Here is a 23161-nt window from a genome sequence, read left to right as displayed (position 1 = left end):
AAGTGCTTGTGATATAGATGCTGTGCATTGGTAGTAAGACAATGAAAGAGAAAAATATTAAACCCTTTATCAAATATTACATGTATTAAATGTTTTGTTTATATTTTATTTTATTATATTTCTTTTTTTATTTAAAAATATGTAACCTTAAAATTATTTACAATAGTAGTGTAGTATAAAGTATAGAATTTCCATATAGAGTGAGCAGTAGTGAGTACCGTCCTGATTATAAACTAAGCAATTATTTCTCACCTTTGTGTGAATTTCCATAGCATACACACTGTGCAAGCTAAAAACAAACAAACAGAATATTTAATTTCTCAAGAAATTAGGTTTTAGGTTTCATCTCTGAACTTTTTGCTATCTTGTAATATCACTCATGAAGTTATTACTGCACAAGAGCTGAACCAGTCTGCTGTCAAACCTGTTGTCGTATTGCAAAATGCCCCATTTTACAGCATCTCTCATTGCCCTTCTGATTTAAAGTTCTAATTAAGAAAGCTTGGAGTGCAAATTAAGCGAAATTAGCTGTCAGCGAATTCACATTTAAATGAGTGATGCTAAGACCCTTCCGGTAAGCGTTTAAATAATATAAATTGCTGTTTAAATGCAGAGCCTAATGTTTGTCTCGAAATTAATGTGACACAAGGCAGCAATGACAATCAAGGCTCTTCTCATACTCATTTGGGCTCGTTTAGAGGCCTTTGTGCCCACACAGCTTTGAGCAAATTAACACAATTGCTGTTTTTTATGAGCAGTCATAAACGGAGGCCCTCCTTTGGCGGCTAATGAAGAGAGAAACAGCTTGTGTTTCGATGTTTTGACAGTCGAAGAACAATCATAGCTCTGAAAACAACAACGCTCTCAGACGCCCCATGGCACGCAGAGGATGAGACTAAACAAAGGAGCAAAGATATCTCGTCCTGCTCATGTAAGACGATCTGCTTTGCTCCAGTGGTTCTGTCCTGGAAGCATATGCTTGTAATTTGTGTGTATTATGTCATTTGTGACTGTTGAAAGCACATTTTGACAGATCCCGTTACCCATGCTACTTGGTTACGTTCTCTGAGGAACTCTCCATGAGTTGTTGGGCATGTGAAAAAAAATATATATATAACAAATAACAAATATGTCACAATCTGTGGTGAATTCACTAAGCAGTCATGCCACATGGTATTTCAGTGCGTCTTATTCACTAACTACTAGGGCTGTGCAATTAATTGAATTTCGATTTCAATTTCGATTTTTGCTCCCAACAATCACCAAAATAGTATAATCGAGTAAAAACGATTATTTTGCCATTTTCTGTTTTGAAAGAACGCTCTTATTTTGTCTTGTGTTCTGAATGACACGCGCACATCCGCCCTTCCCTATGCCGTAAACTCTCTCAGCTTGAATGTTTAAACTGATAAGACTTAAAAAGAAGTGAAAATGATAAACTTTAGTTACGATGCAATGCTGGCCCGATTGTACAAGTGACAATTCCATCATGTCCCGACTCATAAACGCGAGAGTGTAGTTTCGACGCTTGCCTTGTCCAGCGCATTTTGAGAGACAGAGAGAGAGAGAGAGAGAGAGAGACGCAGCACCGCTGAACACTCACGCGCTGAACACAATTGCGTCTTGGAGAAAGTTTTTAAATTATTGATTTGATTTTATAATCTTTGTGGATTCATTTAAGATACTCATACAATCTACATGCTAAAGTGAATCAATGTTTGTGGGGGAATTTCCCGCATTATAAGTGCTAGATCTGCGGGAATTATTAAAATACTCATTGAAGGAGCCTATTATCTGTTACATTATTTATTTTAATAGTTCAAAAAGTACAATCAATGTTCAAATTTCGATTTTTTAAGAATTGTTGAAAGGTGTGTTTGGTGACACTTTACAATAAGGTTCATTAATTAGCATTATAACTAACTTACCTTTGTTAAGATTAACTAATAATGAACAATAATTCTACAGCATCTTAGTTAATATTAATTTCACCATTTACTAATACGTTATTAAAATGAAAGGTTGTATTTGTTAACATTAGTTAATGCACTGTAAACTAACATGAACAAACAATGAACAGCTGTATTTTTATTAACTAGCATTAAAAAAGATTAATAAATACTGTAACAAATGTTTTTCTCATTGTTAGTTCATGTTAGTTAATACATTAACTAATGTTAACTAATTAACATTATTGTAAAGTGTTACAGTGTCTTTTTAATAAATGCAACACGTTCCCAGTCATGTGAAATAATCGTGTTACATAATCGTGATTTCAATATTGACCAAAATAATCGTGATTATGATTTTTTCCATAATCGAGCAGCCCTACTAACTACCCTCAATTTAGCTTTAGTTCTTTTGGCCAGTGTGTTTTCTCAATCTTGTTGTTTCACTGAGCTTGAATGACATTAGTTTTATCTCCTGTGTGTTTGTATAGGCTCTGGAGAGTGAGTTTGTGTCCTGTCAGCTGCATCAGTGGATTGATCTGATATTCGGATACAAGCAGCAGGGACCTGAGGCCATCAGAGCTCTCAATGTCTTCTACTACCTGACTTATGAAGGAGCGGTCAACCTGAGCTCCATATCTGACCCCATGCTCAGAGAGGTGAGTGTGTTTCTTTCTCTTACACATATTCTTTCAGACACGTGGACACATCTCTCTCTCTCTCTCTCTCTCTCTCTCTCTCTCTCTCTCTCTCTCTCTCTCTCTCTCTCTCTCTCTCTCTCTCTCTCTCTCTCTCTCTCTGTTTACTTCATTGCCATCTTGACACATTTGTTCTGTTCTGACCCATTTTTATTGCATTTTTAAACCATCACCTGACTCATAGAATGTTCCAAAAAGTAGTCTTAATTGTATTCTAAGATTACTTCACTTTGGCCGAGGAGCCAATCCTAGAATGCATTGCAATGACTTCCATGAAAAAATAAATCCAAGATAGAGGACTAAAGCAGGAGAAATTTTTATTATAAATTAAAAAACCTATATTTCATTATATATTGAAAACAATAATTATGTGTAATTAACATATTTTTGAGTGTACAATGTAATTTAAAGTTGTGATGAAACCGAAGTGGTGACAGATCTTTTCTTCCATATTATTATGTACAAGTGTAACAGTTTATAGAAAAAGAAAAAAATATTGGTTCGGGACTTGATTCTGTTGATCAATTTTTGATTGGTAATTGAGGTGTGGGCATTGCACTCATAAATGAATACAAGCTTGCAGTTGATTGTGGAGGGACAAGTTTTAGACAAATTAAATACAGAATATCAAGTTATGAGCTTTTCTTATACATTACAAGTTTAAGAAAAAAAATTAAACACTTGAATTAATCACTTACAGTAAGATCTATAACATGCATTCACAAAATAGTGAATTTTCATTTCATGCTGATTAATGCGACATGCTTTCTCGATTAAAATTAAATGTGAATATAGAATTTCTGGTGTTATTTCTTATGTAAAGCGCTTATATGGTACCATGACAGTTAGGATAGGGTCCCGTTTACAGTTGTACGGCTATTTTTTTGCAGGCGAAATCCAGTCATCAGTAGGAATCCTGAATTCTGAATGATTGTGAATTTCGTGTGAGGGTGAAACATTTTCCAACTCAACAATTTAAAGATGGTTGCACAAATTTGCAGCATTGCCATTGACCAAAAGAAAGCTGCTTGGTTTGATAGTGATTCTGTGAGAGCTGTGCTTCATACATCACTACACCATTGACAAAGACAATTGACCCTTTTTTGTGCAAAATTTCGCTAATGTGATAGCATCTTTAGAAGACAGCTGCCTCTATAGTCAGTAGGCAGCGAGTCAGCACAATATGCTTTGGAACAGAGCTATTGTAAACAGGTTTGAGCTTCAACAGACACTTACAAAACATTTGTTTAGCTGTTACCGTGAGACCTGAAGACATACTACAGACTCAATAGGAATCTCTCTTTCTGTGTTTCCTTACCTCTCTGTCTCCCACACTCATTTATTATTCATCTCTTTCTCTCTGGGAGCTGCCACACAGAAGCACAGACCAGTTCAGACAGATCTAGCTCACTAACTGCCCCACTGACAGCTACAGATGTCCTTCAAACAGGTCCAGGTACTGCCTTTCCCTCAGGAACAGCACTACCTGATCTGAGATCTGAGACTTAGACAGTAGGTCTGAACCGAGGACCAGTTCTTATTAATGACTTTCATGATGGATAACTCCTCTTGAATCTCTACATTCTCTTGCCAGAATACTGTTATAAATATTTGAAATCTTTTCTCCTCTGCTTCTGAATTTACAGTACCACAGCAAAAAAAGTGTTAATTTGCTTTAGCTGTGAAATGTATTGTACACAGTACACACAGCATCCAGTGCTAGCATAAAGAACATTTACCATTCAAGACTATCTGCTTTACATCATCCCAGACGAGCAGGATGTTGGTGTTACTGAACCTGGCATGGTGGTCTGTAATCCATTATTAAAGGACATTGTTAGTTGGTTGTTCCTTGCATTATTGTCCTGGATGTGAGCCTAATAGGACTTTGAGCCAGATTGTATTAAACCCCTGATTTATATAGACTTTGGTCAAAGTAGATGGCATATTTATTAGGACGCAAATGAAAACATTGATGTAAGAAACGAAAGTACAGCAATTGTGGTACTGTTGTATGCCTCTGTGTTGATCGCTCAGGTGGTGCAACGTGTCTGCACAAATTTCCAGTGTATGTATTTGAATTGTTTTGTCAGCTAAAAGACACCAAGGATCTTAAGATTAATGCACTTGACTTCCGTCCCTTCACAGCCTCAGTTTCATTCGTCAAATTAAGTATGACATCATAGGTGGAATACGTGTCAACTGCAGAGTAAAGCTGTGAAGTCAGTAAGGTTCACATTTAGATCGTGCAACTTGAGCATCCTATACAAAACAACACTCATTTTTACACTTATTTTTAATCGACTCAAGAGCAGGCATATGTGTTCTTTTTTTGTTGTTGTTTTTGTTTTTTGCAATGTACTAGTACTTCAGACTACTTTTTAATGCTACCATAATTAAATTTAAAATCTTTTTTAAATTACACCGTTGAATAAATAATACACCTTTGAGTAAATAATACATGTACGACCATTTGAATTTTGTTTGGAGAAAATGATTCTAGACCAGCAGATACAGGTTGCTTTATCCCAGGGCAGCAATTGAAAGCATCATACAGTGAATTAAGCAGCTAACTGCACCTCGATCTCGAATCTGCCTATATCCACACATCAAGTTCTCCTCAGCCTTACACGTTCTCCGCCTTAATATAGCATCTCTGCTGCAGAGGTCACACAGTGCCATTCTTTTCCTGCAGTGAAGCAGTTGTGTGGGTGTGAATGTGTGCACTGGGGCAGTCCTCGGTGTCGGAGTGGGTTCTAGTCTTCTGCCCTTCATGCTCAGTGACTGAGGCTGATTAATGACTCGACTCACCTTATTCCCATCTAGGTGTTCTTGCTATCCCTTTAATGGTCTTTCCTTCCTTCACTGCATGCTTCCTTTCTTTTATATGTTCATCCTTCCCCATCTAGACATTCCTTTAGCCATTCATTCTGTCCATCTTTCATTCCTTTCCACCCTCTATGCCCTTAATCCTCTATCTGTTTCTTCATCCCTCTATCTGATGCAGATTCATTGCCTATCTGCTCCAGTCATCTCTCCAGTTCAGGCCATTACCCTGCACACTTCCTGTTTAATAAGCAGAGGTTAAATGGGAATCCTTACGCCTGACTGCCACTCTACCATTCACAGGCCATTTGGAGATCGATAAATTCACATGGCTGTGTCTGCAATCAAACTGTAATAAACACGCTTGAAAAAAAAAATGAAAAAACATAACAGGATCTAAGGCATAAGAGAAGAGAGAGAGAGAATGCATTTCAGAACAGAACTGGTGAGCCACACAGTCTTCGAATGAGTATGTATAATTTTTTTGTGCTGTATTTTATATGCCACCATTTCATTATTTTACCTTGAAGACATCATTATTCTTAGCTGCACCCCATGCAGGGTCTAAAATTAATACACCAAGCATTAGTAAAAATAGTTTGTTTTGTTTTTTGCGCAAAAAAGATATTGTGTGGTAAAATTAATAAATCAATCAATACATACATACAGTACATAGATAATAGGGATAATTCACAGTGTAGTGAAAGTTGTCATCATTTCCTCACCTTCATGCAATTTCAAACCTGTATGACTTTCTATCTTCGATAGATCACAAAAAATAAAGGTGTAAAAGTTGTTCATATTTCTCATTGTTTAATATTATTAACTCGTCTTTATCTTTAGGTCATGTTCCAAGAACATTTAAACTGGCAGTTATAAAACCTCTCATTAAGAAACCACAATTAGATCATAATAATCTAGCAAATTATAGACCCATTTCAAATCTTCCATTTATGACTAAAATATTAGAAAAAGTGGTGTCCGCTCAACTGGGCTCTTTCTTGCAACAAAATGATATCTATGAAAAGTTTCAGTCTGGATTCAGACCGCATCATAGCACTGAAACTGCGCTCGTTAAAATCACAAGTTATTTACTTTTAGCTTCTGACCAAGGCTGTATCTCAATACTAGTTTTACTTGATCTTAGTGCTGCGTTCGATACTATAGATCACACATTACTCTTAGATTGACTACAAAATTATACTGGTGTTCAAGGACAAGCACTAAGCTGGTTCAAATCATACCTATCTGACCGCTACCATTTTGTCTATTTAAATGGAGAAAAATCGATCATAACTCCAGTAAACTATGGAGTGCCGCAGGGATCTGTGTTAGGCCCTCTGTTATTTTCAATATATATGATGCCACTTGGAAATATTATAAGGAAACATGGAATTAGTTTCCATTGTTATGCTGATGACACTCAAATATATATTTCATCACGGCCGGATGAAAAGGCTAAATTTTCCAAATTGACAGAGTGTGTTAAAGATATAAAAGATTGGATGACGCGTAATTTTCTTTTATTAAATCCAGACAAGACAGAGGTAATACTTATCGGTTCAAAAAACCGCCCACAAAACCTCGCACAATACAACTTTAACATCATAGGATGTCCTGTTACTTTATCCTCTACAGTAAAAGACCTGGGTGTTAAACTCGATTGCAACCTGTCTTTTGAAAATCATATTTCATATGTTACAAAAACAGCCTTTTTCCACCTTAGAAACATTGCTAAGCTACGTAATATGCTATCAGTTTCTGATGCAGAAAAGTTAGTTCATGCATTCATGACCTTGAGACTAGATTACTGTAATACTTTATTAGCTGGTTGTCCTGCATCCTCAATAAACAAGCTACAGTTAGTCCAAAATGCCTCCGCTAGAGTTCTTACGAGATCAAGAAAATATGATCATATAACACCGATTTTATCATCACTGCATTGGTTACCTATAAAGCTCCGTATTAATTACAAGGTATTGCTACTGACTTATAAAGCCCTAAACGGCTTAGCTCCAGTCTATTTAACGGATCTTCTATCGCCCTATAATCCATCGCGCTCTTTAAGATCACTAAATTCAGGGCTTTTGGTCATACCTAGGATATCCAGAACCACCAAAGGAGGGAGAGCATTTTCACATTTGGCTCCAAAACTCTGGAATAGACTTCCTGATACTGTTCGTTGCTCAGACTCGCTCTCCCAGTTTAAAACTAGATTAAAGTCGCATCTCTTCAGCCAGGCATTCATATAATCCTACAGTTCAAACTACAATCCGGCCTCTAGCTCATAAATGCCAGAGCCTGAGAACTGGCCCCCGACTGAGCCTGGGTTCTCCCAAGTTTTTTTTTCTCCATTAGGTCACCTGATGGAGTTTTAGGACACCATTAGGTCACTTGATGGAGTTTTTCGGTTCCTTGCCACTGTTGCCTTTGGCTTGCTCAGTTGGGGATATTTTGGGGATATTTAATTTAATTTTATCAATCAATAAATTCCTCTAGAAACAAACTTTGTTGTATTATTTTAATTTAATACTGTGAAGCTGCTTTGATACAATCTGTATTGTGAAAAGCGCTATACAAATAAACTTGACTTGACTTGACTTTAAGCTATACATTCTTTGAAGATATAGGCTATATGACAGCTTTGTGTGATAAACTAAAATTTAGATCATTATTCCATGAAAATCTTCGCCTCCAGTGGGTTTATAACTGCTGCATCCGGATTATTGCATTAGTTGCTTGAGAAATGAATCAGTCTGGTTCTTGAACAAATCATTCATACCTGTTTTCTGAACTGGATCAACTGATTCATTGACAAGATCTCATTCAAAAGAACAGTTTGTTCACAAATTGGACATCATATATCTCTCATGAACTCAAGATTTCCAGCATATAATGAATTAAAGTTGAAAAAGTCAAAAACTTAAACCAAAGAATAACCAATATGTGAATTCCAGCATGAAATTACAACGAATGTTGATCTGTAGTGATGTAAAAGTCAATGAATCCCAAAATGACTGCTCACACTGAGGTCACATGTAAAAAATTCAGATCTGTATTCAGTTTAGAACCACAAATCAGAATTGAAAAGATCTAACACTGCTGTTCACATGAGCAAAAAAATTTAAATAATCAGATTTGGGCCAATTTTACCTGAAGTCTGGACACAGCCAATGTGCTGTTTCTCACTATTATGCAAGAAAAAAAAGAAAAAAAACATTCATGGCTGGTAAAAATGGTAAAAAAAAAAAAAACATTCATTTTGTCAATTCAGTCACCATTGGCAGTTGTGGCAAAAAGTTCCTTTTGGACCTTGACCTCACGTCAAAGCCGGTTTGTAGAGCTAAATTAGGAAAATAAACGAGCAGGGTGTAGTTTAGCATGGCTCTTAGAACAGCGTGTGTGTGTGTGTGTGTTTGTCTGGAAACAGCAAGTATGGCACCGGCTCTGGATCTTCTCAAATTGTGTCGTTGGGAAACCAACTGCTGGGTTCTTATTCTAGTTTTAGTTTTGTATCTTGCATATCAGGTCTGGTTTGGGCAGGACTGGGATTTGTCAGTCTGAGCAGCTGAGTTTGGGTTTTTTGATGGCAAGCTGCGTGTGTAATTGCGTCGATCTATGTATGTTGAACCCAGTGTGTGTGTGTGTGTGTGTGTGTGTGTGTGTGTTTGTGTGTAGACCATGGGGCGTGTGGAATGTCTCATGGCAGATTAGGGTCATTCAGGAGACTGGGCCATGTTTACTCAGACGGTGATTACTTCCTGTCTTTGCCCTGCCACAACACACACATGACAGGCACAAAGAGCTCCCTTTGCACCTGAATTAAATACACACACATAAACACAGTCCTTTTCCTTCAAATCAAGTCTCACTTTTACTTACAGGGTTCGTACGGTCATGAAAAACCTGGAAAAGTCATGGATTTTTAAAATGGCAATTTCCAGGCCTGGAAAAGTTTTGGAAAATGAATAAACTCATAAAGTTTTGGAAAAGTCATGGAAATTTGTTTTTCAAAATATCTGTGTACTTGAATTTGTTTAATTAATAAAATTGGGGAAACAAATTGCAATACTTTTTTCGTTTTACTGTGCGTTCACACCGGACGCGAATAGCGCGTCAAATTCGCGCCTGACGTGTCTAGAAATTTACGCGCGTCAGAGGCGAAATGACGCGTTTCCATTAACTAAAAGCGCTGAAACGGACATGAAAGGGGACCCATTTCTTTTGGCCCATCTAGTTTTAGTCGCTGTCCTCAGTGCCGCAGAAAAGCGCTGAAACGGACATGAAGGGGAACTCATTCAGCGCTTTTCTACGGCACTGAGGACAGCGACTAAGTAGCCACACCTGTGTGGCTCTTGTGTTGCTGTCATCAGCTCAGTGCTTCAAATTAAAATAAGCTGCTTTGCATTTTCATATAGCTTCGTATGTGCCTTTCCATTACAGATTTGAGCAAAACTTTTTTTTTCTTCTAAATATCGATAAATAACTATTGCAAAAGGATGGCGTTTCCATTAACCGACTAAAACTTTTTTTTTTTTTTTGCGATCAGTCATTCCAAAAATCATGGCAACGGAGGACGTTAGTAGGTTTATATCTCACCCACCGCCCTACAAATTATTATTATTAATGTCTTATCCAAGTATTAATGTCAGGGAAAGACCCTTATGCGAACGGCACATAGGCTATATGCTAAGTTTCTTCATGTTTCTCCCTTGATTGTGGCATTTCTTTGAGAGTAGGCTATCCCTGTATTGTTTCTTTTATGAATTTAATAAGGAACCCTGGCTTTCATGTATTCTTTCTGTCCAAAAGGTCCGTGTTCTTTTGTGTCCACTCGTTTTTCCTTTAACCCCCAAACGAAAAATGAAGGGTTGTTGTAAGTAGGCTATTTTTAAAACGCAAAGTTGAACGCCAACATTTAAATTTGAACTGTAGGCTACACCAAATGCTGTGCGAAAAAGAAAAAAATATCGACAAATTTTCTGATTTTTGTTTATGACTTTTTGCCTCTTTGTTAAACATTTAAAATATATATGATTTTTTTCTTTTAAAAAATTTATTTGGTCTTTTATTTTCCGTGTTCACATTTATGAGGAAAAAACAATGTTACGTGACCGTTCTCCATTACGGTAATGAGTCCTCTGAGAGCGGCACCAAAAGACTTTAAAACTTACACAGAGACCTCAAACAGAAAGCACAAAGCCTTCCTAAACGAATTTCGTTTTGTATTAATTGTATCTTGATTTTAAAATGTTTCATTAACCAATTGCTTAATAGCCTAAATAAAAAGTAAATAGCAGAAAATAGATAATCACGACACAGAGGCGCCGGAGTGAACTGGATCATCCATGAACCGAAACTCAGCGTAAAAGGTAGCCTACTCGCCTCACAGACCTAAACAAAACTGAAATAGGCCTATATCTATTATCTACAGAAATATCTACTTTTAAACAGAACAATTCAAAACAAAATAAAACGATGTAGCCTAATCCGTATGAAATGTGCATTTCTCTCCGGCGTGTTCACTACTAAGAAGATCGCGAGTCAGTCAACTTCGTCTTTGCAGTCGACACAGAAAATACTTGTTTATTAATAAACAATTAAAATTGAGAGAGAGAGAGAATATAAGATTAGTTTGACTAATTTTGAGGACTTCTAATGATCTGTTAACAATCTCGTTTTTTTTTATTTATTTTTTTATGGCGTTTATCGCATTTTGGAAAAGAGCTCTTCAAGCACATTTAGATTTTTCATCCGCTACTAACGTTACCCGCCCACAAGGAGTTAATTAACATGTATACACAGATGTTTTATGGAAAACTATGTCATGAATATTTACCTTTAAGTCATGGAAAAGTCTTGGAAAAGTCATGGAAATTTAATGGTAAAAATGTGTACGAACCCTGTACTTAAGTCCGATACTAATCTGACCTTTAAAAGGCTTACATTTTGGGAGAATCCCCCCTTCTTAGATAAAATCTTCTAAGTATTCATAGGAACCTCATTATGCAAAATAAGAAATTTGGCCACAGCTTGTTGTACAGCTAAATTACCTTGTCAAGGGTTAGAGTAAATCAGGTGACTCATGAAGCATGACTGTGTGTGTGTGTGTGTGTGTGTGTGTGTGTGTGTGTGTGTGTGTGTGTGTGTGTGTGTGTGTGTGTGTGTGTGTGTGTGTGTGTGTGTGTGTGTGTGTGTGTGTGTGTCCAATGCATACATACGGGGTATTTTCACCATTTAAATGTGTAGAATATAAAGAGACCTCATCAGATACGCACTAGTGCCCCTAAAGAGATTGGCCCCTCTAGCATGGCTAGCACCCATATAACGTTCTCTCCTCATTGGCTGGACGCTCTGACCTGAGAACTGCCTCATTCTACTGTGGTAGTAAATGTCAAGAGAGGATTTAATGAAGATGGGGCAGGTGCCTGGGCAAGACGCATCCTCATATTAGCTTAAACAAACTGTCCCAGTGTGACACACTCGACCTTCATTTGGTTTGCGACGCTAACTTCTATGCCACACTGCTGAATGTCATTAGTTCACAGCGTTACATGAACCTAGATGATCTGTTTCAGATCTTGGTGTATGTTTGAGAAACTTACTTAGGGATTGAATGGAATGGATAAATATGTAGAAAATTCTTTACTTTTTAATGTGGAGTAAAGTCTAGGGGTGTGACGATACACTTAGTTCACGAGACGAGATGATTCACGATATTGGGTTCACGAGAACGAGACAAGATGATATTTTAACACTATTAAATCCTCAATTATGAAATATATGACTTGAAAATGTCTTTTATTCGACGAAAAAGTCAGGATAAATTGAGAATTATATATTTTTTATAAAAGAGATCACGATTCTCCCACAATTTTTTTATTTTTATAATATAATTTAATTCATTAATAATAAAATAACATAATATAATTTGTATAGTAAAATTACATTATTTTAATATATTCAATGTTTAGATTTTGAATCCCTGATGATTTCCAGTGTAGACTTTTGGACCCCATTGTATGTGCATTTTCTTAACAATTGACAACTAGGTGCAGAACAGTATACTGTATATGGAATATCCCTCATATCTTTGTTTTTGTTCCCCAAATTAAATATGCCATCTACTCTTACTAAGGACTATGAATCAACATTAGTGAGATTAAAGCCTTAAACAAACAATGATCTGACTGACAAAAAGACTGAAAGATCTTATACTGTGAATAGGGTACGCAATGTGGTTTTGCCTAGCACCAAATACTTGGTCAAGAAAGGAAGAACTGTTGCCACACAGTGTGTCAAATTCCATTGCTTTTAAGTTGAAATCAACCAATCATATAATTGAAACGAGGTGTCTTCCCTTGCATGGCCTCCTCTGAACCCCGCTTCTTTACAATGGTATTTCCAGACACAGTAGTCCTGTCATCTGTGTTCCATCAGTGCCTCTAATGAGATCACTAGTGGATTTACACTATATAAAGAAGAGTTTGTGTGGTGAAGTCTATTGTTACCAGCAGAGTGGGCCGAACCAGATCAAAGCGGGAGAGCGGAATGAAGAAAGAGCGATGAAGAGCAGAATGAGAGTTAGAAACAGACAGAAAGGATTGATGTAAAGAAGGGTAGTCTGAGCAGAGTGGAAAAAGAGAGAGGTGGAACAGGGAAGAAATACAATGAGAGGGACGTGGAAAGCCTCCTGACTTCCTGATGCTTTCATGAATACAGTTAGAGCCAGAGCAGTCAGACGAGAGCTGGGACATTTCTGGCATACCTCTCTCTCTCTCTCTCTTTAGCGTCGGATCGGGACAGTTTCTCTATTGATTCATGGAAATCCCATTTGAGGGATACTTGCACTAATGTAGTAGGGCCGGGCTATCAAATAGTCACAATGTATTAACAATGATTTGGGCATCAATAGAAAATTAAGTAATTTCACGAATATCACAGCAATTTTAATGTTTTTAATTACTTTAATAATTTAATAATAATTAAATGTTCTTCACTGTGTCCATTTAGTAATGTTAAAATGATGTTAAACATGCTGTAAAATATTTTTAGCTACAGCAAAGCAACCCTAAAAGATAGATGTGAAACTTCTATTTCTGCCTTTTATTTGTCAGTGTCGTGCTCACTCTCTTTTCATGGTCAAGATCCCCTCTCTAGTCTCTCTCTCTCTCTCTCTCTCTCTCTCTCTTCTTCCATACACACTTTTATCTGCTTTAACACTCTCACAAAGAGAAATGTACTTCTATCCAGCTCCTGTAATGCCCTTTCCCCTTATTATGATCATTATTTCCAAATTATTTCTTTTTTTCACTTTTTTCCCCACACACACACATACACACACACACACACACACACACACACACACACACACACACACACACACACACACACACACACACACAGACACACATACTCGCACACAGACACACACACACATTACTTTGGGTCTGTATTAGTTGATATTGTCCAGGGCAAGTTAGCCACTGTCTCAAGGTGACGTTTATAGTCCTATATCTCTTCATTAGTGCCACCAAACCTCCATAATGCTCACTCTCTGTCTTTCTCAGGCTGTGGAGTCTCAAATCAGAAGTTTTGGACAGACACCCTGCCAGCTGCTAATTGAGCCCCACATGCCACGCAGCTCTGCCATGCAGGTGGTGAGTAACACACACACACAAAAATACTCTCACTGTCTAATTTGACATGCAGACCATTACAAATGTATTAACCTGTCTACAAAAGTTTATGCAGCAGACATTTACATAGTCTAAATTTTTTTATAAAAAGTCATATAGAAATATTTTTTTAAATAATAAAAATGACAAAATCGATAATATGAAAATAAAAACTAATTTAAAAACAGTAAAAAAAAAAAAAGCTACATGGAACAATGAAAACATTGTGTCTCTCTCTCTCTCTCTCTCTCTTTGATGTTTTTAAAACACTATAACAAACAGATTTGCATACAGTCTCTTTCCTAGCCTGGAAATCCAGACCTAAATCTAAAAGATTAATGGTCTGGCGTCACTAATGAAAATTGCCCAGCTCGAGGGGCGGCACCAAGCATGCATTTGAAAATCTCACTGCACGCAATTGGATAACACTACGCCCAATCACAACAATAAACCCCATACGCTTAGCTACCAGCGGAGCTAACTGGTAGATTAGACTCTTACCGTATCCGGTCAGCAAAACATCAAAAACGCCCTTCTTGCAAAGGAACGATTTGAGCGGCGTCTTCTGTTCCTGTTTTAGATAAAAAGCCATGTCTAACTCGTTCATTGTAGCGGCCAAAGCCGTTTCAAACAACTGGTGTTCATCCATAGCCATCTTGCAATGTTTACTAGTGACTTCAATGTCACAGCGCTGTTGTCATCTGTTTAGCTCGCCTCTGGCCCGCCTATATCAGATAACCCGATGTGATTGGTACAGCTCAGATCGAGGGGCATATTTAATGAGCATCATTACTCGACACCAGAGAAACTCGCTGAGAAAATTCAACTTGTGCTCTCACGAAAACTCTGGATTACCAGGGTATGCATTTCCACCACAGAAGGGTGGAAAGGTTTTCTGGTTTGTAAAAAAAAAAAAAAAACACTCCACATTGGCCTCTGATACATTCTAGCTAAACTATGAGGCTGGAGGGCAGGATAATGTCCTTCTAAACACCAAGTTGTGTTTAAAACAGCAACTTATTTTGAAAAACTGCCAAAGCAATTCTAGATTTCATAAAACTAGATTGTGCCCATTGTAATCACCCTATAACATCTCTTCAGTTGATACAAATCCCATTCTTTATAAATGCTACTGTATTAGCACTAGCAGCTCCAGCCACTTTGTTTTTATGTTGATCTAAAATAAAATAATACATTTTAGTTTGGGTAGGAAGAAATATAGACAGTTTGACTTGTTTAAATCGACCCATTTATTGTTTTGTGCTTTACTTCCCCTCTCCTCACTCCTGTCCTCTTTCAGTGTGCCCCCAGCGTGAGAAAGGGTCCCAGAAGTGGGAAAAGTCCTATAGTTGAGCGGAGAGCTCTGAGGTGATAGGGTCTTTAGTCTAGAAACTGAGAGACTGTGGGTGACGGCCTAGAAGCCCCCATTAGCTGTGTGTTTCTGTGGCGATGACAGCCCCTGTCTGCCTGTGTGGAAACAAACTCACACACTCTCCTTTAAATGTCCGCATGCAGATATAGTTATAGGCTCAGAACCAGGTTTCTGACTTTACATAACGCTGACACTTAATTTGAACAGCCTTTGAACACACAACTTCATAATAATCCCACGCAAAGAGTCTAAAACTGACTGTGAAAGGCTAAATAAACATCACTCTGAACTGGAGATCTGATGCAAAGGGTAGAATTGTTTGTTTATGATTGTGAGTGCAATCATGCAAGCAATGGAAATTCATTGGTCAAAAGGTGTGGGAACCCGGTAAAATTCTCTGATGTCAGAAGTGCTCAAATCGTAAATGTTTCTATAAGCTTCTGTGATCTTACATGATACTTATACATGATCTTACCCAATGCTTACTGTACCTTTTTTTTTTTTTTTTTTTTACAAATAAGCATTTTTTGCACAGGCTTATTATCTTTTTTTTGTTCTTTAAAATTACTAATGAAATAATTTAATGGAGAAAAAAAAGGCATCAAAAGCAGGATTCTGAAATAAGAGAGATGGTATGACAAGACACTTCTTTTTTGAAAATTAACATTAAATTTTCATGTGATCCTGTTTATGTACTCTCGGTAATCCTTTCATCTATCTCGTTCACTCTCTGCCTGCACTTCTTTCTCTCCCTCTTCCGTGTCTCCAGTAGGTTAATGAGGGTAGATCCTCTGTTTAATGGCACTCACAGGCTGAACACTGTTTAAGGCCCTAGCTGTCTGTCTAATTTACTGCAGGCACACCAATTAGCCCCGTGTCTCCATACTGTGTCTAAAAATCACACACACGTCAGGATTAGACATCACAGACATAATGACAACAGTTGGACTGGAATAGGGTACAATTTAATTGTGACATTGAGTGAGAGACATACTAAAATGTATGATTTAACTGTGCTGTAAATAAATATCATAAAGCAGCAGCCAATCAGATTGCTCACTGAGAGTGACATTGCAGCTGCCCAGTCTGAGCACTATCTCCTGCTTCTACAAACACAGCCCTGCCTCACTGAGGAAGTCAACTTGATGGTTGGTTGACTTTGCTGCCAAGTAATCATACCTTTTTTAGCTTCTCTTCATCTGCTGTATTGTAGAATGGAACGCGAGATAAAGCAGATTATAATGTTACTAATGGAGGTTGCAATACATTGTGGCAGTCTAAAGGAAAGTTCAGATTAATTTGAAATCTGCTCTGATCTTTTGCAACTTTGTCTTTACAAACTGTTTTCCTTCTGTTTATCTTGTACTCATTACCCGGGAAATGTAACTTGCCTGGCAGAAGCATTTTTGGAATTCTCTAAGGTCCAAGAATGTCAAATCTATCATTGATTTTTTTGTGAAACGACAGTGTGTATCTGCTTTGATCTCTCTGTCTGACCTCTTTTCTCTAGCTTTAAAGTCCCCCTGTAGTCAATAATTGTATCCCTTAAAACTCATCTTTGATCACCAAAATGACACATTTAAATGTTTTTTTTTTTTTCTGTGAAAAAAAATAAGTATGCCTTTAAATAGCTCGATTCGAATGTAACTCTACACCCTTGCTTCATTTAGTATATGCAGAACCATGAAGATGCTAATTAGCCCCGCCTCCACTCACTCACACTAGCTCAGAGATCCACTCGCTCTGTCAACTTTTCTGAAGTAAATGCTGCACGATAGTATCGCTCTTTACAACGTCGGACACATAACAGTAATTAATATGATTAGCCTTTTTCTTGACTACTTTATCAAACAGCTAATAATGTGTTGCTAATGTTACACAAACCATGTTCCTATTTGCCACCTCAGAGCCAAACAGCTGCCTTCTAACAATCAGGATCCTTAGAAAGGCTTTTGATAACTCAGAACGTCAATGGAGAAAGGCATATAGTTCATCTTAACATCGTAATATACATCATTTACATAATTCACCCGATATATTGCTAAAAGTACCCGATTTTTCATATCAACAGAAAATTATACGGGGATAATCTGGCTCTTCTTGAGACTCCCCTGCTTCAGAGCGGTCATAGTTAATGATATGCTAAAGCCCGCCGGCATGTTGGCGTGATTGGTTACAAGGTAGTTTATGACGTAAGAAAAACCAGCGATTTCAAACCGCGTTTTTGAGACTGTCTTTAGATCACTGCAGTTTTAAAGAGAAAATACTCAGCAATGGTGTTATGAATTTGCACATGGTTTCTCTTAGAGAATGTTTAAATACCACATAGACATATAAACAACATTAAAAAAAAAACTTGATTTTCACCACAGGGGGACTTTTACTTATTTCAGAATCATATTTGAACTGTTCATGCACTTCATTAGTGTACAAAAAAATATGGCTTATCGGGAATGATATAGCAGAACATGACTAATATGAGTAATAATCAGCTTCTAGGTCTGTGCCGATGCAATCATATAGATATGATCAGATTATTTTTATTAATTTTTTTACCCACGGTGGCAAAATACTACTCTTTTAAGGGGAAAATAAAACATTTCTGGAAAATAATTATCATTACATACACAACCCTCATAAGCCTGCTAAACTGTTAAGTCATGAGATAATTTTAGATTTCAACAAAAAAGTTTGAAATAAATAATATTGATGCCGATTTCGCAAATCATTTTGCTTTGTTCCATCCACAAAATACAGACATTCCTGAACTGGATCATGAAAATGTTTTTTTTTTTTTTTTTTTTTACCTGTTCTGACCAAGATTCTCAATTCCCAACCCTAATAACAATCCAGTTATTATATTGTGTTGCCTTACTCTAATTACCTCTGTCCTCAATCTCAGCTTTTGTGCTTTTTTACACCGTTCTGTCTTTCGCTGCCTAATTTCCTTTCTTCCTACTTCTCTTCCTCTCCTCTCTTCCTCTCTCTTCCTCTCTCCCACCATCACTCTCTTTTCCTCTACACTCCCTCACTCCCTGCTGATGATGGCGGTAATGGACTCAACAGTATCTCCTTCTGCAGACCCCACTGATGTTCACAGAGCAGATGCAGCAGGATGTCATCATGGTCCTCAAGTTCCCGTCCAACTCGCCTGTCACCCACGTGGCCGCCAACACACAGTCAGGCCTGACCAACCCAGCGGTCATCACCGTCACTGCCAACCGCCTCTTCGCCGTCAACAAGTGGCACGGTCTCACCGGTGAGTAAGAACAATCAGACAGCAAGGTGTTTGGTGAACAGTAATGAATCAGTCTATGATTTAATTTACACCCCTGATACTGGTTAGTTATTATGTTAACCAGATTACGCAACCCTATCTCATACGCGCAGCGGACTTTTCCCTCCACAGACACACGTCGGTAAATTAGGGAATGAACTTGTGCTCCCAGGGGCGGTTCAGCGAAAAGAGGAGGCGTGTTCTGGTGCAAACGTTCCCTGGTGCTATTTTGCAGTTCCAGAAAACAATTCAGATGCTATTTTAAGGGCGCATGCTTGGCCATAATGTAGCGTGTGCACAACGCTTATACACTTTGCTTATCTAATCTACACAGACGCAGCAGTTGCCATTTTTGCAAACCGTACATAATTACAAGGAAAAATATTCCACACGAGGGAAATCATTGTGGTGTCCATGAAGATGAGAAAAAATAGGCAGAAATCTAGCTTACACATTTACCCAAATTATTATACGCCTGTTTAACCGAAGCTAATTTGGGTGGGTTTCTCCCATCCCCATTCAATGTCACTTCTCTGTCTTTTACAGCCCTTACGAGAACGTCAGTCTCCTCGGCTGTGAACCGCTCCTGGCGTGCGCCTGGCAAATCCGCCGTTATAATAGCAAGCCGCCACGGAACAAGCGTGCCTGCTTTTAAAGGGAATGTGAGATGACGCTCTGATTTAGATTTGCGTCGGGCGCAAGAGTAATTTACTCTCGCCCGCAGCGAGATCCACCCACAAAGTATTTGCGTTTCGCGTTTGATACTTGCGTTTCAGATCGTTAAAATAGGGCCCCTTATAATGCAAACTTCAGTAGTTTGATCCCTCTAAACTCTGGTTGTATATAATCATCAGCTCCTTAGACATTGATATCTCAGACTGAATTGGATCAAATGTGACACTTCCTCTGCCTTGCATTCAGCTTCCTGTCCACCTCCATTTATCAGCCTCTTCTTGTTTTTTTTATTTATTAAAGATCAATCTAACCGAAAGAAATGCTGAGGGTCTTTCACCATATTAAGAGAAAGGGTGGTTCTCTAATTTAAACTTGATCTCTTCAGATGGTGGTTTTAATTGATTTTTGGGATCAGTATTCTGGGATGGATTCATTTTAAATTAGTGTTTTTATGTACAAAAAAATGCTATTAACTTCCAGAAAACCCTTTTTAACAGGGTATCAAACATGAATATCAATAAACTGAAAATGCAAAAAAAAAAAAAAATCCTCTGTTCTTCACATCCCAATGTAAAGACACGTGAATAAACTCGGTGTAGTCCTAGCTACTGTGTGTATTATTTACCATCCTGATGGTATGAATATTAAATCTATTTTTCATTGGTTCTCTCTCTTTCTCTCAGGTCATCAAAGCTCTTCTGTGCAGGACCAGCAGTACCAGTTACCAGTGGAGATTGACCCTTTGATAGGTCTGTGGCTTGTCAATCGTCAGTAAAATGATTTGTGATAGGCTGTTGTGAGTTGCGAGGGCCCGGCCCTTGAGAGGAGATGAGTGCTGTTTTTCACCCAGCCGCCATTCAGCTTCAGTTCAGCATTTGCATGCAAATTGGAAAGCAATGAGCTGTGGCTTAGCCTGTACATCATCAGCTCTCTCTCTCTTTCTTTCTCTGTCTCTCTGTCCTGTCAGACTGAATGAATATGAATGGTGTAATAATGTCTGATTGAAGCCGCGTGGCACACGCTGTCAGGACAATATGTCCTCCTCTCATCTCTCCGACCTGTTGATGAGGGAGAAAAAGAGGAGAGAGGGATGAGAGAGGGAAGATGTGTGATAACATATGGCTGAAGCCTCTCTGAAGGTTTTCTCCCTGCTCCTATTCATCTTATATGAATATAAGATGCAGCTCCCCTGCTGCTCTTATTATCATACAGTAACATATATCTTGCCTAATTCATCTGTTTGTCACTTCATGGTGTGTGTCCTCATTCCACTCACCTGTACCTTTCTCTACACCTCCACCTCTGTTGGTTTTAAATCTGAAGTTAAGCCTTCAGCAATCCAAAATCATTTTGAAATTCTTTGAAATTCATATGAAACAACTGTATTTCAGTTTCAACCAGAGCAATTAACCATCCATTATTAAAGTGTTTTGAAATGATCTGAATCTGATAATGTGTCCACTTGGGCCGCTTCCAGAATAATTTTTTACAAATAGTCAACAGATTCTAAGTAGTCAATAGTTCTAATGCACAATTTCTGTTTACAGATATTTTGAGTAAATAAGTATAAATAATTTTATAAATGTATAAGAGCTATATTATAATATAACATATACTATAAGTATGTGTGTAAGGAATGTATAATATAAAACAATACAATACATAGGTAAAGTATGTAGACACCAAAACGTTTAATTTCATATAGTTCATCTTATTTATCATTGCTGCTTTAACAGCTTTTACTCTTCTGGTAATGTTTTCCACTATGTGTTGGATCATGGCTTTAGGGTCTTGTTTGCATTTTTACCTACCAAATATATAAATATTGATTTAAATTTAAATTATATCAAAGTGATACAAGATATATGAAATTAGCACAGCTATAGTAGGAAATGTTTTACTAAAGCAGGATGTTTACTTTTTTTTTTTTTTTTTTACTTAAAAGATTTATCAAAGACAACAAATCACCCTCCCTTCTCCCTCCTGTCTCTCTGTGTGGGGAGAGACCTCTTTCATAGCTCATTTTCTTTCACTCCTTCTCCCATCGTCATGTATGTATTTAGATGGACTGCATTCCACACAGCTCACACATTTAAACACAGTAAATTCTGCATGACTGTGCTGTTGATAATCTGTCCGCTCGCTCCAGCACAGACGCCGTGCTGGTGTGTGTCACGAGTGTGTCTGGGCCTCACACACCTGACTCTGTGTAGTCTGGCCTCTTCCATCTCTCTCTCTCTCTCTCTCACTGTCTCTGTCTTATGTGTTTAAGAAAATACATGTAATTTACAGCATTTTGGTCACATATTTTCTTTATGATTATTTTAGTCTTTCTTTTGCAAAAAGGGTCTGTTTTTCAAACGTTTATGGCAGAGGAAAATGTGACAGGTATTTTACTGTTCTGTCTTCTGCTGTTTTATGTACTCATTCACAAATTACATTCGGTCACGCACAGTTAACAATAAATGTCATATTTTCTCATGCAAATGGCTTTACATCTTTATAATCTCTGGAGAGGTTGTCAGAAATTCACTTACCAGACATTGAAATAGACCTTTAGGGTCACCATATGACTCCCTCTGTTAATGTCTCCACAATTCTGTGGCTGTCTTTACTTCCTTGTTAATCTCTTTCTTTTACTAAGTTTTTATTTCTCTCTTTCTTACCCTGTAATTCTCTAACTAGCAAAGTTATGTTAGTACTTGTATAACAAAGTGACTCTTTAACCAGTGACTCTTTATCTTTTTACAGCCAATAATGTGGGCACTCACAGAAGGCAGATCTCAGATCTGTTAGATCAGAGCATCCAGGTAAACGCTCAGTGTTTCGTCATCACAGCTGACAACCGCTTCATCCTGCTGTGTGGTTTCTGGGACAAGAGCTTCCGCGTATACTCCACTGATACAGGTAACCGTGACGACCCCCCACCACCTCGGTTGTCTATGGAGACACCCTGCAGTACACAAAAGAAAAGGGTCAAAAGTCACAAATGAGCCTGCAGACTGCATTACAACTCCATTGCCCCGGGGCTCAGATAGCTTTCTCATCTCACGGATGGACCATGACTCCGTCTCGCGGGAAGATGAGGCTCAGAACGCAAGTCACGCAAGCGGAACTTGAATTTCAATAGAATCGCACCACACTCACACGCTCTACACACACAAACACATACAGTAAATGGGTTTATAGATAGATAGATGGATAGATAGATGGATAGATAGATAGATAGATAGATAGATAGATAGATAGATAGATAGATAGATAGATAGATAGATAGATAGATAGATAGATAGATAGATAGATAGATAGATAGATAGATAGATAGATAGATAGATAGTAGGGCTGGGCAAAAAAATCGATTTTTCGATTAATCGTTTTTTAAAATGTGGTCGATTCAAAATCGATTCTCAAACGCCAAGAATCGATTTTTTTCCATCTTTATGTATTAGTTTTCCTCCACTGTTCATAGGCTTGCAAACTCAATTTTATAGCTAATGCTGTGAGATTTTATGGTAGTTTTATCTAAATCATAAAATAACCTCAATTAGTGCTGCACGTTTAATCATATCGCAATCGCTATGACAAGCCTATACGCAATTAGGCTATATGACCAAAATGCTGCCAAAATGCTGTCGTGACTGTGACAGAAAAACTTGCGATGATATCGTGCGTGCGCACAAGACAGC

The 23161-nt window shown here is 37.8% G+C and overlaps 1 protein-coding gene and 1 long non-coding RNA gene across 3 annotated transcripts in view; one reads left to right on the top strand and one right to left on the bottom strand.

Moving 5' to 3' along the window:
• lrba (LPS-responsive vesicle trafficking, beach and anchor containing) overlaps nt 1–23161 on the top strand; it is a 262441-nt gene that overhangs the window by 224199 nt on the left and 15081 nt on the right. For both annotated transcript variants that reach the window (XM_082164352.1, XM_082164351.1), the window contains exons 47-51: nt 2441–2608; nt 14044–14133; nt 18605–18782; nt 20159–20224; nt 22227–22382. In XM_082164352.1, coding sequence (XP_082020478.1) covers nt 2441–2608; nt 14044–14133; nt 18605–18782; nt 20159–20224; nt 22227–22382 — 658 coding nt within the window. The remainder of the gene's footprint in view (nt 1–2440; nt 2609–14043; nt 14134–18604; nt 18783–20158; nt 20225–22226; nt 22383–23161) is intronic.
• Nucleotides 2472–6284, bottom strand: LOC309494922. The gene is made up of 2 exons (XR_014204482.1): nt 2756–6284; nt 2472–2683 (listed from the first exon to the last, which is right to left on the bottom strand). It is a non-coding gene; the product is annotated as an uncharacterized lncRNA (long non-coding RNA).

The sequence above is a fragment of the Leuciscus leuciscus genome, assembly GCF_965113295.1.
Source record: "Leuciscus leuciscus genome assembly, chromosome: 3".
Taxonomy (NCBI): Eukaryota; Metazoa; Chordata; class Actinopteri; order Cypriniformes; family Leuciscidae; genus Leuciscus; species Leuciscus leuciscus.
The sequence above is the reverse complement of the archived record's forward strand: the minus strand, read 5'-3'. Positions and strand labels throughout refer to the sequence as shown.